Source organism: Protobothrops mucrosquamatus, unplaced genomic scaffold (genome assembly GCF_001527695.2).
Source record: "Protobothrops mucrosquamatus isolate PMUCROS unplaced genomic scaffold, P.Mucros_1.0 scaffold266, whole genome shotgun sequence".
Classification (NCBI taxonomy): Eukaryota; Metazoa; Chordata; class Lepidosauria; order Squamata; family Viperidae; genus Protobothrops; species Protobothrops mucrosquamatus.
In genome coordinates this window covers 369870-389690 of record NW_015386611.1, presented here as the reverse complement: position 1 = coordinate 389690, position 19821 = coordinate 369870, and the positions used below count along the sequence as shown (strand labels likewise).

The 19821-nt window shown below is 33.6% G+C and overlaps 2 protein-coding genes across 2 annotated transcripts in view; one reads left to right on the top strand and one right to left on the bottom strand.

The window, feature by feature from the left end:
• Positions 1-5066, top strand: part of LOC107286254 (guanylate cyclase 2G) — a 41532-nt gene extending 36466 nt beyond the window's left edge. Inside the window, exons 17-21 of the mRNA XM_015814597.2 lie at positions 543-735; positions 1025-1199; positions 2670-2768; positions 3764-3855; positions 4980-5066. Coding sequence (XP_015670083.2) covers positions 543-735; positions 1025-1199; positions 2670-2768; positions 3764-3855; positions 4980-5066 — 646 coding nt within the window. The remainder of the gene's footprint in view (positions 1-542; positions 736-1024; positions 1200-2669; positions 2769-3763; positions 3856-4979) is intronic.
• Positions 5067-9811: 4745 nt separating this feature from the next.
• On the bottom strand, positions 9812-17991 carry TECTB (tectorin beta). The gene is made up of 9 exons (XM_015814596.1): positions 17916-17991; positions 16538-16728; positions 14632-14774; positions 14456-14528; positions 12934-13037; positions 12772-12855; positions 12471-12633; positions 10856-10925; positions 9812-9855 (listed from the first exon to the last, which is right to left on the bottom strand). The coding sequence occupies exons 1-9, from the start codon at positions 17989-17991 to the stop codon at positions 9812-9814; spliced, it is 948 nt and encodes a 315-aa protein (XP_015670082.1).
• Between the last annotated feature and the right edge of the window lie 1830 nt (positions 17992-19821).

Genomic DNA, 19821 nt, shown 5'->3' with positions numbered 1-19821 from the left:
AGAGACTGGACAGCCATTTGTCCGAAATGGTATAGGGTTTCCTGCCTGAGCAGGGGGTTGGACTAGATGACCTTCAAGGTCCCTTCCAACTTTACTATTATTATTATTATTATTATTATTATTATTATTATTATTATTATTATTATTATTATTATTATTATTATTATTATTATTATTATTATTATTATTATTATAAAAAAAATGCCACCACAATAGAGCATACAGACTTCCTTTCCTAGTAGTCCTGTGCTGGAACATGACTGTTTCTTTCCAATAAACCTCATTTAGGTTAATTTATCAGATTTGCAGGTGGAAATGCTGACTTTTACAGTACACATATTTTTGAAACAAATAACATTTTTGCTGTATTGTAAAGCTATGTCTCAACTGCATACTGTGGTAAATTACTCCAATCTTTCATTTGAAGAATCAAGAATTATCTTGTTTTAAGGATGATAAATTATATATAACTTGTACAGTTTTTATGATTTTAAGAGTCTTGAATAGATGCAGAATTTATCTCTCACCCATTTATGTTACAGTTTTATAGGAGAACAACTTGTTGCTGGAAAATCAGTGGAACCTGAAAGCTTTGAATCAGTCTCCATTTTCTTCTCAGATATCGTCGGCTTCACTAAGTTATGCTCCTTCAGCTCTCCCCTGCAAGTCGTCACTCTCCTCAATGACCTGTATAGTCTATTTGATAACATCATTCAAATATACGATGTCTACAAGGTAGGGAAAAATTTACCCAAGAAAGAATATTTGCATCATTCCTGTCAGTAGGCATGAAAAAAAATCCATAATTTGCCATATATCTTTGTCTGAAAAGAGCTGTGGAGATAATTAAGACACAAGGGACATGAGATTCCTTTTGCTTAACCATTTTTGTATGCTTTAAATTCTGTAAGTCTGTTGACATATGAAGACTCGAACCTTCCAAAACCATGTCTTACTTTCACCCTTTTTGGAACTGAGTTTCATCTATATTCAAGTACAAATGATGGCTTTTTTTTGTTTCTAGGTTGAAACTATTGGAGATGCCTACATGGTGGCTAGTGGCCTCCCCATTCCCAATGGGGCAAAGCATGTTGAAGAAATTGCCACAATGTCTTTGCATTTTCTCAGTGCAATTATATCATTCAAAATCAGGCACTTACCTAATGAGAAATTGAGGGTGCGAATTGGAATTCATACAGGTAAATAGCATAACTCTCTTTGGACTTTCAGATCTTAACTGAATTGACCTTTTGTGGAAATGAATTTATCATATCACATACTGCTTATTGGCACAGAATCAGCAAACACTTGCAATTTATTATTCTTTCTGATTTATTTCAGATAGACTGAGTTGGAAGTGTCCTTTAGACTTAAGCCTACGCTCTTATATCCCCCCATTGCAAAACTTCCTTTAAGATAGGGATCTTTGATGAACTAAGACAAATTGCTTCTTTTATTGGTTTTAATTTATTATTGATCTCTCAGGATGTTTGTTTATAGGATATGAAATGATACAGTGTAAAAATTCATTGCCTTTATTTTTTCTGTCTGTTTTAGAGAGACATTACAGCTTTTAAGTCAATCCTAGAACCCATCCTGAAATATATGCCTGTATTCCAGATGGTCACAATATAAAATAAATTAGAACATTACATTTAATGCTTGAGAATTAATCTGGTCACTTGTTACTTCTGATTCTATTCTGTTCTGTTCTGTTGTTCTGTTCTGCTCTATTCCATTCCACTCTATTCTAGCATGGAAATCATATATACCATATTAAGTAATGGTTTAACTGCTTTATAATGAACTGAAGTTGGTTATAATCCATGCTTTATTAACTGCAATGGTTCTATTTACATAACAAGCCGAGACAAAAATCAAACAAGCCATAATATGTTTTTGTATGATGTGTCAACCACTCACTGAGGGATGGTAGTGAGACTGTATTCTTCTTGCCATCCTACTTCCAGATGTCTGCTGGTATTCTCTATATATTCAGAGGAAAAATGGAGCTCTACATATTCAAATCTGTACACAAATCTCATAGGAATAATCTCCATGATACATAACCAGAATGTTGTGATTATGTGTATCTGATGCTGTAGTATTAAGGATATAAATATTTATATGCAGCATTTCATCCATGTGCCATATTACCAAAAAAACTTTACTAGCATTATATAAGGAATGCATCAGGACATTCTTTGCATTATACTTGCCTGAACCATTCACATTTTTTTCCAGAAAAGAATTTCTGAACAAAATAAAAATTATTTTCTGCTGTAAAAACAAGATATTAGATTAAATGGATTTTTAATTGGATTGAAATTGACTCATATTTTAATCCTCATACTAGCTATGTAGTAGTTGACTATAGTGGAAAGATGGTTAACCTTGGTGCATTTTCTGAAGCATGGTCTTATACAACTTTGGCTCTTATAGCTAGGAAAATTATTTCTTCAATAAATACTGTACTTTAGAAATAAGAGCATTCAAAAGTCACTATAGTTGGGAAAAATATATATGTAAAATCTACTTATTCCAATATTCATATCGGATGCCCTAAAATCCAAATTTTATTTCTATATTTCAGTAAGAAATAAAGCATGACAGAACCTTGTACACCTTTTATATGTTGCTGAAGTAATTCTTAATATTTGTCATTCTAGGCCCTGTTGTTGCAGGTGTAGTAGGCATCACAAGACCACGGTATTGTCTTTTTGGAGACACTGTGAACACAGCTTCACGGATGGAAAGTACCAGCTTACGTATGTTATCATTTCTTAGAGACAAAATAAAAGGCTGATGTAAACCATCTATATACCATTTTATTAGTGCATCCTGTTTTCAGAAATCAGTAGTCTACATACAAGATATAAATGGCAGTAATAGGTAATCATAAGTATATTGCTGAGAAGTTGCAGAGAAATAATATTATCTTTATGCTCAGGTAGTGTTATCCATCCCAGTTGTTTAATTAGCATAGAAAGACTCCTGGTTCATTTTTTGATCCAAGAGTATACTTTGCTGAAAACAAAGCAGTTACAGATTAGAGCAGGCAAAATCTGTTGGCTTGGTGTGAAAACAATGCAATTAACTTCCCCTTTTCCCCTGGCCACGCCCCTGTCATCAGTCAATGTCCATTTAAAAGTTCTCAGGTTGTTTTGGAAATGGATCCTGCGTTCACACCTTTCCCATCTCCAAATTCCTTTTGCTGACCTTGTGCTTGATTGTGCTCCTCACAATCAGGGCTGGCTCTGCTTCAAACCCAATCCCTCCAACCTCTCCCATTCCAATCTCTCCATCTCCTGCTGTTGCTGATGTCAAGCTAGCAAAAGATGCAATGCAACAGAATGACAGCTATGACAGGTAGAGAAAACATCTGGTTGCTCATTATTAGAAAAAAAGAGGACTTCAAATTAATTCTTAAATATGATGACCACCTGAATTGCAATCAGCTTGACAGATGGACCCTAATTTGTAATTAAGAGTTTATATAATAGACAGGGGGAAATGTTGTTAGACTAAACTGTTTAAAGCAGAATACTTTCAAAAACTTTTCATTAGTGCATTTTCAGGGAAGCTATGGCAGACTGAAGATGGGATAAATTACTGAAGTTTGTATTTGTCTTCAGGCAGAGGGAATAATTTCTTTATATATTTTTATTATTATTTTTTTCTTTTTCTATGTACTTTTCTTTTTTTGTGTGTTTATAAACTTTAATAAAAATACATAATAGCTGTCTCTCTCTGCATTTCTTAGCTCTGCAAATCCATGTTTCCAATACCACAGCAAATGCTCTTCAAAGAATTGGTGGTTATAATTTACAAGAAAGAGGAACTATAAGAATAAAGGTATGCCTTCCATAGAATCAAAGAATACTGTAGCTGAAAAGAGGGGAATGGGTTAGAACAGGAGTGTCAAACTGGCAGCAGGCTGGATGCGTCAAAGGCAAAAAAGTTGTGGTACGTCACGATATGTCACATGACACGATCAAGTTTGATACCCATGGGTTAGAAGAATAAATTATTAAAAGAAGATTTAGCAAACCAGAATACAATATATTCTGGCTAATCCTCCCTATAATCAAATTTTGTGTCTAAATTTTGGGATACTATTAAACTCCAGCTCTCATCAGAGCTAGTCAGCATTGCTAAAACTGAAAGACAATGAGAACTGAAGCAACATGAAAATATGTCTTATTGCCCATCCCTATCTCAGGGCTTTGACATTACAACCATTCATAGATTGGTCAATACTTTGAGCATCCACTACATTACTATTATGCTTTTTCAGTACAAAAATATGCATGCATTCAAGATGAGCTTTGCTTGAGAGATAGTAAAGTTTTTGTTAACTTTGGCTTGGTTCTTTGGTTCTTTAATGTAGCCTAGAAACCTGGGTCTCACTCAACTACTAACTAGGTTTGACCCACCTTAGCATTTTTGTGAAATCAGACAAAGATCACCAGATGTTGACACTTTGTTGGGCCATTTAAACAATGAGGATCTAAAATAAATGTTAGAGAAAGGATTGTAAACTGGAAATATTAAATGGCTTTTCAAAAGCAGTCTTGTTATGAAGAAAGATTGGGATACTTAGAAGTGGCAGACCCAGGATTCCATTTTTTTCCATTTCTTCTTCATTATGCTTTCCTTGAAGGAACCCTTTTAATCATGCTAAATGCTAATTCCTTCTAAAAAGCTACCAATCTTCTAAGCCAGGGGTCCCCAACACCCAGGCTGAACTCCACTAGAAGGCCATGGCCTATTTGGAATTGGGCCATGTGAGTGGCTGGCCGAATTGTGCACACCAGTCGGCTACTCACGCGGCCCAGTTCCCCTCTCCGCCAAACCATAAAGGTTGGAGACCATTGTTCTAGGCAACATTCTGCAATTATGGGTATTGATACCAACCACATATGAGTAACTTTGCTTTTGCTGTTATGTAAAAGAGCTTTATTTTTGTTGTTTGCTAGGGTAAAGGACAGCAAAGGACTTTTTGGCTGAAAGGAAAAGCTGGATTTGACATGCCACTACCAGATTTCACAGCTGAAGGGAAATGAGGAGGCAGAATCTATAGCTAAGGACTTTACTTGACCTAAATGTATTAACTGAATGTGATCTCCTAGTACAGCGGTCTTCAAACTTGGCCCTTTTATGACTCAGCCAGCATGCTTGGCTGAAGAATTCTGGGAGTTGAAGTCCACAAGTCATAAAAGGGCCAAGTTTGAAGACCCCTATCCTAGTATTTAGAAATTTAGTAAAAACACTTTTCTTTCACCTTGTTGTTAACTGTTAATTTTAATATTTGACATTTATCTGTATTTTAGTTGCGCTGCTGTTTAGCCTACAGTTTGTACATTTTATATTGTTGTAAACTATCTTAATTGTCAAACTGGTAAAAGGAGGGAAATCTATATCTAATAGATTTCATTCCAAGAAGGTGCTTTGACGTAGATGGGAGCATAAGCATAATATCTATCTGAAGCTCTGTAAAGCAGCTGTCTTTTTCTGTGTTCACGTGGATACCTTCTGCAGTTGTTGTACATTCTTGTTAAAAAAAACAAAACATGGCTGATTTAAACATTTGCAGTCTTTATGACCTGCATTTGCTCCAAACTTTGAAGCATCTTTGGGGAATAGTATCTGAAACATAGCACAATCCTTCTAAATATTAGTATCCTACTAATTGATTCTTCATAGTCATATTTCTACCTTTTAGATAGGCAACTCAAAACAAGTATAAGGCCCCTTCAATAGGGCTAGAGCTGTTGTAGGCATTTATAAGCTTACTACCTTCTAGAATTCGCATTTGTTCCAAATCTAAATTTTACATTATGTAAGAATAGACCCTAAACCAAATTTAAATAAAGATAAATACCCATGGGCAATTAGTCGGATATTTTTTTCCTTACCTTAAATTCCTCTTTTCATCAACGGTCACCATTTCTGTATAAGTGCATCACAACAGACCTGTCACAAAGCCTCCTATTACTTATTGAATAGTATGTGTATCAGCACAACATATTTCTTGTATGTTTTTTGCTTTATGGAAATATATTTGATGTAATTTCAATGCATAATATCATAGTATTAGGTAGTAAAGTTCGCTCTTTACACTAGTATAAGAAATGGTGTAATGTCCTGCATATTGTCTGCGAAGAGTTTTTTGTAATTTTTTTAAAAATGACTATCAAAATGCACAACTAAGGAAATAGTCTAGTGAATCTTATCAGACACAATGTGACTTATTGGAACATAAGCAAACACTCCTTGAGGGTTAACAATATCTACTTAGAAATAAATTTATTGAAATATGTATTTTATTGTATAGTACAGATATCAGTTCTGAACAGAATTTGAATTAGAAATAAAGCAATGTAAGATGAAGTAGAAAAATCTAAAGGTAATTATCTCACAAAAGTGATTTCTCCAAAATGCAACTAGACTTTTTTGGTTTTTTGTTTGAAAACATTTCATTTCTTTATAGACAATCATTTTTTCTTATAGACAATCATGACCACAGGATAATTGAGAATCTCCATAGACATAAAGCTAATTATCTTTATTTATTTATTTTTAAAATATGAAATCTAAATAGTCTTCCTGAATTCTTTTAAAAATATCTCACTGAAGTTTTGTTTAAAGAAAAGCATGGTCATTTCACTATATTAACATACAGTAATGTTGAAGATCCATTTGATTCAATGAAATTTATATTGTTCCTCCTGCCTCTATTCAAATTTCATTCTTCATGTTATATTGCCATAAGAATATAAATTGGTTCAGGTGTTGTGGCTCTAGTATTTTAACAAACTATATCAGCCATTTCATTTTGTAATCTATGATAGATTTTAAAAATGACATATTCATTTGTCTAATACAATTATTAAATGTGGATAAAGCACATGAATCAAAATGATGGTTTTTATTCTTTTTATTTTCATTTGTCCATGTTAAAAAAAAGTTTATATTGTAGTTTGTATATTGGTTGAGAAAAATCATATTGAAAATAATAAGTTTATAATGGGCTGTTTAATTATTTCCTTTTTATGTTCTCAAATATATGTATATGTCAAGTTTTAATAAATAGATTTAATGTATATCTTTCAATGCATTAGTTACAGCCCAATAAAGTGCTCACTGAGTAAAAAGGTTAAGGAATATTCTAGGCATTGCAAGCTTTTATTCAACTTTAAATATTAAACTTCAATGATTTACTTAGGTGATCATTTCTAAAAGCTGATAATGGTGGTCCTAAAATGAAATGCAGCTTGGAACAGAAGACCTACTTATTCACTAAATGTTATATACTATTCAAATTATATTACTGGTACACTCAGGAAGACTGTAGTACAAACATTGAGTATTGTCTATGAAGCTTCTATGGGCATCATGGCTTCATTAATCTGAAGGTAGATAGGAACGGTGTCTTTACATTTGTTGTATGAAACTAGTAATTATGGTCCAGAAACCATGGTTTATGGCTTAATAAGATATGTGAATCTAGTCCTTAATACAAATATACTTTACACAATAATGGGCTGTGGTCTTGGTTGTACACAAGGCTTCTCTAACATAAGATCTAATTAGATAAGAACTAATTATAGAACAAAACTGGTGTACATCAATTTATCTTGAAAATTACAAAGTACTTTGAGGTAAGAATAGCTATATTCTAGGCATTAGTCTGCTAATTCAATTATTTTTTATTGTATTCTTTAAGAAACTGTATTAGCAATAACTAGCTTATTTCTGCAATGTAGTTTTCTTGCTAGTCACAATATTCAAGAGATAGATGCTTGGTTTACAAAGTCAAAATTAAATAAAAGGCTGCCTTTTCTTTGGACTAACATTTGGAAAAAATAGTTGTAAATGATATTAAATATCTTTATTCTCTTGCTCAGAAAACAAGAAATTTATATTATATTATAACTGAACACAAATCACTATTCTTAGATCACACAGAATTATTTTTATGCAAAATTTTGGATCAGATATTCTACTAAAGTTGGATCAGATATTATACTAAAACTACACAAATTCCAAGTAGCAGGAATAAATGGGAAATAACTGCAAAAGAAAAACAAATAGAAAGAATATAAGTCATTAGCAACTGTCACCGCACAGTCTCTGTCACATCTGTTTACATTCTTGTACTTTCAAAAGTATTGTAAAGATGTTCATTCATTTGTTTTTATTTTAGTACCTTCAAACCAATATAGACTTCAGGTAACTGTCTGGTCTGCTCCCTACAGCTTTGGGGGCAAGATTTTTGGAAGTGGTTTGCCACTTCCGCCTTGGTTTCCTCCTATCTAGGGTTGAGACAACCCTAGAAAGTCACTCAGCTGGTTTTGTATCTAAAGTGGAAATAAAACTCATAGTCTCTCAGTTTCCAACTCAGTGCCTTAACCACTACTCCAAACTGGTTTTCATAGTGAAGGTACTAATTATTTATTATTGACTTTATTTATTTGAATAAAAAAAAATATATCCAGTGATATCTATGTTCTATATGGAAGACTATGGGAAATGTAGTAAGCCGGTACTCAGAACAATATCTGAGAGTTGGGGCTGCTGCTTGCTCACTCTCTGAAGGTCTGTGGGAGGCCATTTTTAAATGACATGAAAAGATTACTCTGATTCCATTACAATACTAACTTTCAGCACTGAAATGGATGTTTCTTGGTAGTGCAATTTCAGCTAATTTTCAGAAAGTCTAGTTGGGAGGCTACAGATAGGAACTGAAGTCATTTACCAGCCAGCAGATACCTACTGCCATTCCACCTGCAAGTTTTGAAACAAACAACCAGCAAACAAAACATTGTCCAGCTGCACATTTTGTGATGCAATCTCTGAGTGCCATATAGCAATTTAAGAACTTATATACTACTCTATAGTGCTTTATTAATGCACTCTCCGACTGGTTTATAATATCAGTGTATTGCCCCAAACAATCTGTGTCCTCATTTTACTGACCTCAGAAGAATGGAAGGCTGAGTCAACCTCAATCCCATCAGGATTGAACTCCAAGCTGTGGGCAGAGTAAGCCTGAAATATTGCATTCTAACCACTGTGCCACCACAGCTCCTATGGATATGGATAATGGCTGCCTACCTTTGCTGTCAGGAAATCTTCCAATGAGAAAAAAATATTAGAATCTGATCAGGAATTTTAAATTATGTTTCATGACATGTCATGTCACGCAGACATCTCCCTATCAAGATTGTGATGTTAACAGGGTAGTATCATGTAAAATCTTTCCTAATTTTAATGAGTTTTGCCTGAAAATTTGTCAAGCTGTGAGAAATATTATGTAACATAGAAAGTATATACAACAAAGCAATGCCCTGGTGCTCTTAATTTAAAACAGGGGTGTCGAACTCGCAACGTCATGTGACGTGTCGCGATATATTGCGACTTTTTTTCCATTGCCAGCAATGGGGTGGGCGCGGTTTCGGCATGACACATCCGGCCCATGGGCCGGCAGTTTTACACCCCTGATTTAAAACAACAGTCTTCATTTGTTACCTATTAGGGCTGTTCAATCTGGTTTTGAAAAGTTGCTTCACAATATGCAGGAATGTGAATCCACCATCTGATTAAAAGAGCAGCACCTTTTCCCAAGATCTGTCAAAATGTCAGTGACTCAGTGAAACAGGTGTATAACCCAAGAGGTTGGCAGGTGATGCCTATAGGTTCCCACATATGCTGAAGCAACTTTTCAGCTTCAAACTGAAGCATGACACAGTCCTATTGTTTGTATAGTATTAGCCGGATCGCAATTAATCTTTCAATTATAGTATTGCTAAATTCTACCTGATAATGTGTAACGCCTGGATAATCCTTTGCCTGTGTGAAACAAGAAAAAAGTCTTTTAGATTAACAAAGTATACGATATTATCAATACAAGTTACATCAGTTCTAAAAAGAATGGCGTCTTCAGAAAACTTTAATAGCTGAATTTGCAATTTCATTTTAAATAGTGCTCGGAGTGGCTGACCATTACACTTTCTAGTTAAGAGTAAACAAAATATCTCAAACAGCTCATCCCAGCTATCCCCTACAAACAACTTTCTGAATTAAAAAAAATACTTTAGTCTGACTAGAGTCATTATAAAACAACTTTTTCTTATCTAATTTGACTTGATCAACTGCATTAATCCACTGTCCATTTTTTTTATGCCACAAGGCTATCTTAATTTCACCTTGCAGGATTTGTCAATATCTTGGAATGCATCTAAATCCAAGACTCTCTGAAAGTGGATCATAATAGTCCACATTCAGTTTAAATGTTCTCTGTTTCTGCCTTAATCAGGGAATCAATTGAGAGGTAGCCAGAAGTCAGAGTAAGGCTAGCATGCACCCACTGCTGATATTTATAGTTTATGTCTTATATTTTTTTTCTCCTTCTCAGAAAAATTCAGCAGTCTTCCAAGTGAAATGTGAGCTTGCATTTGCTCTTTCCAGACCTCTGTGGCCCAAAGTAAACCTTCTTTGCTATGAAATATTCCACTCAGGAAAGGAAAAAATGAAATTGACTTCATTACTGATGCATATGATGTTGGGACAGTTTCAGGAGAACAGAGCTGGTGATCATCCGACTGTTTCACAGAAGGAAGACTAGAAAGTGGGAGGGAGGACATAGTAAATGTGGATTACAGAACAAGGGTGGGGTATGAAGTCTGAAGCAAGATATCTCTGTGTGGGTGTGTTTGAATGATATGTTTATATGGATAAACAATGTGTAATTTGAATACGAAAGCGAATGACTGTAGCAATTCTTTTCATGTGAGAAACAAGCCTCTTCTGGTAAACCATTCCCACTTTAATTAGAAACATTAGAACTTACTGTTTACAATGAATTCTGCAATTAAAACTCCACCTGTTTGCTCCATATGTTCTCTTCGTTTTGCACATGCCTTAAAAAGAGCAAAAAAAATAAATCGATTAAAATAGTTAATCCCAGTTTATAAAAAGTATGCATCCTAAGCAGCTATAGAACTCAAAGAGAACAATAACAACAAAAAGACAAATTATTTCTTTTCACCAGCCAGAAAATACAGATTCTCTTCTTTTAAGCATTTTGAGAGCATTTTTGCAGATCTTTAGCAACAGTGTCATGGAATAAAGTTAAGATAGTAGCCTCATCCTTGGTATATCTGGTGAGAATTAAGTACCATTAAAGAGACAGTTTGATGCAGTGGCTAAAGCATCAGGCTAGAAGCGGAGAGTCTGCGAGCTCTAGTTCCATATTAGGCACAAAGCCAGCTAGGTAATATTGAGACAATCACATTCTTTGAGCCCTAGAAAGGAAGCTTCTGAAAAACATTGCCAAGGTAACTGCAGGGAGTTGTCTAGGCAAAGTTCAAGAATCAGACACAACTGAACAGAAGCAAAAAAACCCCTACCACGATCACTCCCTGAGAATTATCTGAGATATTGGAAGGACTCAGCAACCCAGAGAACAACATTATCATGGGTAGAAATTCCTGATAAGGTCAAGAAGGATGAGGTGAAGCTACAAACAATCCATAATAAGAGTAACTGAAATGAAGCAGGGATGAAGGAAGTCAGCCTACCTAGGAGAAGGCAATGCCAAACCATTTCTGCATTGTTATCAGGAAGACAGTATGGATGTCTCTAAAATTTTACTGGTTAGATATATATAACTGAATGCCTCACATTCAGTCGCATGCATTGACATACAAGTCAATGAACACAATGCCTCCTGCATAATATTTTTATAAAGGGAATCTCAAACCGAAACTTCAGAAATTATAGATAAGGCTATAGATGTAGAACTGTCACAAACAATAAATTTACTTACAGTGGTTACTTACAGTAAATTATACAACTCTTTTATTGGTTTCCAAATAAATGATAATTCTTGATGAGGCACAGAACACTTATACCCAGATAGCTTTCTAAACAGTATAGGGCAACACTATCACAAACAATGCATTAGCACCCTCTAGTGAATATCACAAGTTATTCCTTTCCATTCTTACTCAGATGAAACTTACATTTATGTAGATGAAGTTCACATTGTACAGTATGTTAGTCTGAGATATAGCTTTTATTCAAGCAGCCATAAAACTTAGCAAAGGAATGTTACCGTATACTTCTACACCCAAATCCAAGTTTTATTGACTGCAGAAGCATTAAAGCAAATCCTCAGATCCACTAACCAATGTCATTTTGGTATATTCAATATCAAGTCCGTAATCCCCTAGCAAACATGCAAGATGGAGTGTAGAACTAGAAATATAACGTATCTGGAACCACAAAACATAAAGCTTAGGCTTTTAATGTAAGTCATAACAAAAAGGTAAATCACTTTAAAACTGATTTAATACTGTATTGAAATGTTGGACCAAAAATCCATATGTACACTGGATTGTCTTTTCTGGTTCATGTATCCTGTTTTCTAGATTTGATTGTTAACTATTATCTAAAGAACATACCACAGGGCAGAAGAACTTTTCACTATCACACACATATGTTTCACAATGTAGCCATACTTTGGAAAGTTTGGGAATATTCTGGAACCGAAATGCATTAAATTGGAAAGTGGCTCGATTGTTTTTGCCATTTTCATGTACTAAAATGGAGTCATCTGTTGCACACCTATGCCAAACAAATAACAGATAATATTAAAATGAGGAAGAAACAGATGAGATATAAATCTAATAAATAAATAAATAAAATTAAGATATATTTCACCAGTGGAGTACCACTGGTGGAGACAATGAATGAATTACCTACCCCTTAGTTATCAGAGGCCACTGAATTTGGTAGAAATATTCTGAGGAAGGGGTTGTCCAGCAATTGCTCAACACTACTTTAAATCTGCAAAAAGACAAAGAGACATGAGCACTGACAGAACAACAATATTGTGTTGGGAGCCACGGATATAAAAAATCATACCTATGACTTAAGCCTTTGGCTTCCACTCCAGCAAATACATCAGAGCCAATTTCTGATGTATCAACAATGAAAGGGGCTTCCTTCTTGTTTGAAAACTTGGCATTCTGAGATAAAAAAAACAGGGTAAGGTGATTTATTTTATTTTATTTTATTTTATTTTTTGCTGCAGGAAATCTGCAGGAGCAGCAAATGAAAGTCATACTTTCTCAGAGTATCTGAGGCCAGCCAAATTATTTTGGCAGTTTCATAATAATTAACAATTAACGATCTGCTACCCTTTTGTGACATCTGAAACTCTGCCTAATGATCTTCCTTGCTGCTTGAACTGAAACAACAGATGTAATCCCCACTTATTATTAGAACACATTGCATCATAATGAGCAAGTTATTTTTATACCTGAGATAGAAAATGACTTTGCTCTTGAAGTAGAATGTTGTTGTTGTTGTATAAACATTTATACAAAATAAATTAAACTAAATTAATAAATTAAATTAAACATTTGCTGCCCTTTTGAATTCCTTTAAGTTTTATTTTGTGTTCCTTTGTCAGTTCACTCTGCTTAATGGATGGTCCTGGTTATCAAGGATCAACCCAGACTCCTGCAGACCTTAAGACCCACAGATACTTACATAATAATTTAATAAGCTTTTACTTTAGATGTGTTAGAAATCAGAATTTCAACATTATTGAGATATTACCCTACACAAGAAAATATGTTATCTCACCTGTTAAAGTGGAAGGAGTATATAGCTGCCATTGTTTTCTGTGTATTTTGTGTGACATAATTCTGATGTGCACTGCATTTAGTAGAATTATGAAAGACTGTGATCAAATATTTAAAAACTTTTGCTTTGTTTTGGAATAGTTGATCTCAATTGCTTCCTCAGAATAATAATTGGCTAAGATACTCAGGGTTTGTTTGAATCCAGTTAGTTTTTGCAACAGAAGCCTATCCCCTGCATAAAGTGAGGTTGTATTGTGCCTATTGACTAATTTAGCTGTTTTAACCATGAAAGTGTTAATATACAGAATAAACAGTCAAGATATTCTGGAGAGTCAAGAGCTATCCATATCCAGCTCTGCTCAGGTGTAAAATATTCCATATTTGATATATTGATACCAATTCCAAAATATACAATATAGAACATATAAAATTAGCTTTATGTCTATGGAGATTCTCAATTATCCTGGTCATGATTGTCTATAAGGTGTCCCAATAGAAATAAATCAGTTTTAGTTATAATTTGGCAATAAAATAGTTGAGAGTCAATATATGAAGATGATGATTGATAATGCACATCATTTATAGTAACATTTGCGAATCTACAAAGATCTGGAAAATAAAATTTGCTAGATGATATTTCAAAGCAGTATTTTAGCACAGTAATATTTTATAAATATTCAATGAATTGGAACAACTACCCAAGAAACTTAGCTTTTTAAAAATGCTACCACATCCTTGCCTTATTCACTATACTACTGAGAAATTTACTGAGCAATCAGCGCATACACTGTACTTACGGAATAGAAGTTTAGAGACAACTGGCTTTCAAAGGAACCGGCACTGCCATTCTTCACATGAACAGTTGCCACTCTAAAAGAGGCAGAAAATGTCACAGAACTGATTCCTATGCTTTATAAAATAGAGTGAAACATTTGCTAGAGGATGAAATTCCAGTGAATTGGGGCAGTGTTACCTTTGGTCAAAGGCAGCATGGTTCACCAGATAGTTTGCCTGATAGGTGCAAGTAAAAGAATAGTTGACAGGCTGGCTTTTCACAATGACAGTGCTATCATTGGAAGTGATAGAGTTGTAGAAATGATAGACAGGGTTTTTAAACTGCATGTGAAGAAAAAGATGCAAATGCAATTTTAGTTTAAATGGTTCCGTCATTAAATCAGTTCTAAATCTGTTGAGTTTCCAACAAAATAGAATCAAGCCATTTCACAAGGACACAAAGATACAAGAAATAAGCACAAGTTTGCCTTCTAAAGAACTCACCGCATAAATCCACTTCTTTAAAATGTATTTTAAAGTTTAAAAATTATTTTAAATAAATGCATTTATTTGAAAACATTTGTACATTCAATTCCATTAAAAATCTCAAAGCAGTTGATAATAAAACTAGAACAAAGCAAGCAGTAAATTAAACACAACTAACAAAAATTAGAAACTGAAGCTTTCTATAAAATATGACAATAAAATAAACAATAAAACAGTAACAGACAATAAAAGCATCCTCTGTCTCTTAGGCTCAATCAACACCACAGCTCGGGATGAGACAAAAGATGAGAAAATAAAGAAAACAAGGCAAGAGGAACTTATTCAGCCAGGTCTTTTAACAATTTAGTGTTGCAATCATATATGTTTATTAGTTTGCACTTTCTGTTTTAATGATGTTTTATTTGTTTTGTAAGCTGCCCAGGATTGTTGAGTGAGAGGGCCACCTTATATAGTTATCATAAGTGCCCGGTGACTGCTAGATGGCAGCAAATGGACACAGAAAACTAATACTTTGCTGCCTATATCGGTTGTCTGGACTTGTATGTTTTATTTTGTTTAATAGATATTTCTTCACTTCATGAAAAACAGAGTCCACATACAAAGAACAACAATAAAGAAAAGTAGAAAAAAATTATCAAACCCATGGAAAAAAAACTACGGTAAATTTGTTTTTTTAACAATTTTATATTATTCAATAGATTAAAATCCAAAATCCAATAGAAAAAATAATTAAACAGAGACAAAACAAAATTAAACAAAAACATTGAAAAATGTGAATTTTAAAAAAGGCAAAAACAAATATTTGTAATGATAGCGATAAACCTTGACCACAAGGAATGGTATTTCTTTCTATCTTTCCATTAGGTCAATAAAATATAAACATTTATTGTGAATCCAACACTGAAGGTTAGATTGCCAGTTCAGATATTGCAACCTTAAACATATCCATTTTGAACTACATAAAGTAACATAGAACTGGATATCCTACACTTTTCCTTGGCTCTCGATTGTTGCTAGATGGTATGGAAACATAGCTGGAAAATCAAGGGTATATTCTAGCCTTAATTCTGGTATATGTGTGTACATTACACATATGTAAGCACCATGCCTCTGACATCTTAACTGTTCATTGGAAATAAATAAAATAAAAGTAGAATTTGTATCAAACATGTTCATTAGTGGTATTAAATAACACTGCTGAAACAAGGGTACTCCTAACAGCAATGCAATAAAGTAGTTGTCAAGTTGATATAATTTTTTAGTACCGGTCAGATAAAAAAAAAATCGTTCATGTCTACAATATATGTTTAGTCCCTTTTCTTCTTTTACCAGGCATCGGATAGCCAAATCCTAAGTATAGCTAAAATGTCAGAGCAAGGAGTGACAAGAAGTGACTTTGAGTTTAATATACTGTAAATGCAAATGAATTAGTTATCTTTAACAATACTGAAAATATAAACATGCTGGAAAATTTGTATCAATTCTTTTTCAAATGTATAACATAGTACTTTGATAAAATCTTATGAAATATATCCCACATACCTCGCACAATTATAATCATGTATGGAAAATGGAATGTTAACACATTAGCTACTTACATCTGATTGTGTTCCACAGTATGATTTGTTTTGGGGTGACAAATCTGGGATGATAAATTGATAGTATCCTGCATCGTGAATCCCATTATAGCAAATCCCTCCGAGTGCCAGTTGATTAACTTCCCATCCATATGGACATTCTGGGATTTTTGTAATAATTGTTTTAGGATAACAATATACCAAAATTACATCTAAAACAAAAAAAAAAGTAAATACATTTATGCAGCAAAGTTCTACTTCAAGGGAGGGAATGCTCTTTCTATGATTACAAGCTTGACCTTTGATTCAAATTAAGCTTTCAATATCTTCTATTATTAGCTTCCACAATTAATACCCCAATAAGCAATTCAAACTGCATTCTAATGCCTCTAATGTATTGAATAAGACAACATTATTACAAATATGGGAGATAAAGATAGTAACAGAGTCTGCACATCTTAACTTTTCTTCTCTGATGGTTAGAAATGATAAAAAACATAAACATGTAAATAGGATTAGTAATACCTACAATTTATGACTTCTTTTTTTATGGCAGATTATTAAACGTGTCTTATCTTACAGTTATCTTAATTTTACAAGCATGAATATATGTCTGAACTGTACAGCATACCATGCAAAAGCATATACACAAGTAATTTCCATAAACGGTAAAAGAACAGAATGGATATATTATCCATAATACGTCTTCGCCTCATTTAGGGGACTACCAGGTTGCTATACCTTCTGTGAGAATCTTAATGGTAAGGGGGACAATTTACTACAAGTGTAAAAAAATCAGTAGAACTGTAGCCAGGTTACTGTTCACATTCTACTTTAGCCTTACAGCCACATGGACCCAAAACATGGCACATTTGGGCCAAGATCAATTGTGTTCTGTCCATTACATGATGTACAGACTCACAACACAATAAATGTTTAGGTGCCGCCAAAATCACCCCATTCATTGCTCTGGAAATTATTCTTGGCTTTTTTGTAATGGATAGGACTTCTTTCCACATGTACTTGAAAAGGAAAAACTAATCATTCCTTTATGCGCAAAGTCCTGTTTAACATATCAAGTACTGAATAATAGTAATAAAATACCTACTGGCAAATTGCAGTTACAATGGCTTCTATTCAATGTTAGGTCCTTTGTGTAAGATCCCATTGCCTTCAGTGGGACATTTAAACCATAAAATTAACAAAACTTACATTTGGGCTGGTTTGTATTCTTTATAAAGCGCTATTAAATTCCACACATCATTATCATTATACATTCTATATGAAGAGTTCCGAACATAAGATATGGTATACTGTATGTTTCTGTTAACCATCAAATATGAACAGGCAGGTGGAAGATATAGCTAGATTCTTTTTAAAAAAAAATCAATTATTTTACCTGCTTTATTTGGACTGCAAGGAACTGCAAAGCCTCGAGCCAAAATGACCCAGAGTAGAAAAACCAGCATCATCATTCTCCCAAAGATATGTAAATACTAGTAAAAGAATTTGCTTTTCTATAATGCTGAAGATCTCAGGAATTCACTTCTGCGTACGTATCAAGTGCTTGTAAGTAACCCAGCACAATATATAAAAAATGAAATCTTCCACTCTGAAACTAATAAAAAGCAAAAAATGTAATGCGCACGTTTAAACTTTTTTAAAAATTGAACTTTTCCTTTTAGAATAGATGCAATATTCTAGCTATGGAAGAAGAGATGGAGTAAATGAGCAAGCTTTTAAAAAAAAATCTCATGCACTCAAAGTGCAATTGCAATTTCTGAAACTAATTTCCTTATTCACTGTATGCTTAACTTTATCAAACTTATATCACTGACAGTATGCTATGATTTCTTTTTGTCTCCATGAATATTTTGTTCTCCTATGAATATTAATTTTATTCTAGTGACAAATATAATTTTCATTAAAAAGAAACAGCTCCAGCACTTTTGTACAAAAATCATTATCATTTGCTGCAGATTATGTAAATGAATTTATATTACTTGCACAGCTATCGTTTCATATCAGATGTTAATTACAGTTGTTATATAAATTCAACATTGGTCTGATTGATGAGAGTCACTTCAGCATTCTGTCATCAATCTATAGCACATATTCTAAAATAATTTATCGTATTTTCCTTAGTCATACATTTCTGCTTAAATCTATGTAATATTCCAAAAGATCTTTTTAAAATAAGCATACATACCGCATAAGAAACAGCTTGCAGATCAGACTATTAGTTGTTCTTGCTCAGAAAGTTAAGTGCAAGTCTGTTTTCCACCAATTTCTTTTTCAAATAACACTGTCTGGCCTTACCTTTGCTTTATATATGCCATCTTGTAAACGGAGCCTCTGCTTTTCAGTCTTCATTGCTCCACGTGGAAAAAGTAGATTAGATAGATAAAAGATAAAAATCATTTCTTTTACGTTACAAGAAATTAATTTCAATTTTAAATTCATGTAAACTTCACTTTCCTAATGTTCTTTTAAAAAAGAAAGCATCATTTTTCATATGTTTAAGAAAAATTCTGATGATTGGACCAGAGGCACAGTTTTACTAATCATGTATCATTTTCCACATCATGTTGTGAGTTTTGATGCTGGCAGAATTCCTCTTCCTCCAGCTTCTCAAGAAAATGTTAAGGAATATGGAACAGTTCTCTCTACCACATAACTCAAAGTAAAACCATTACTTTTTTTAAAAAACCTAGTAGCCTAATCATTAATCATTTATGTTTTGAATGATTGGTTAAGTTGTTTCCATAATGAATTTCTATCTATTCTTAATTTCAAAGTACCAAATACTATAGTATTGCCTTGAGATGACTGTCATTCATTTTAAGGTATTACTGTAGTACAACCAGTGAGGAAAAGAAATATGACAAACTTTTATAATATGTAAGCAACTTTTAGGGACACAAATATCCCCATTTTAGGCCTTCAGCAGAGTAATCCAGAGTACAGTTTGTGCTACAGTGCCTAGCTATCTGATGATGTATATATTTGCATAAGAAAAAAAGGCCTCCACAAAATAAAGTTGGGTGAACAGTATTTGATCTCTGTAGTGATAAAAGGTTAGGGCCCAAGGGAATCTTGTATTGCTCTGAGTAATTGCAGATGAAAAAGAGTATTCATTAAATAGCAAATTATACTTCAAATGCTAATTGCACTTCCTAAGAAAGCTCCCTTTTGATTAAGTAGATCGCACAACCTTAATGATGGGACTATCTGTACTGGCCTCTACAAAAAGTGAATCAATGGCTTCTTGTCATCCCAGCCTCAAAAGCTTTTTTGAGAAATAG

Coding starts and splice junctions, on each gene's coding strand:
- TECTB (XM_015814596.1), bottom strand. CDS start 17,991: ATGATGATGCTGGTTTTTCTACTCTGGGTCATTTTGGCTCGAGGCTTT. Junction 16,729..17,915: donor TTGCAGTCCAAATAAAGCAG/GTAAAATAATTG, acceptor TTTTTGTTTTAG/ATGTAATTTTGGTATATTGT. Junction 12,634..12,771: donor TGGCCTCTGATAACTAAGGG/GTAGGTAATTCA, acceptor TGTTTGGCATAG/GTGTGCAACAGATGACTCCA.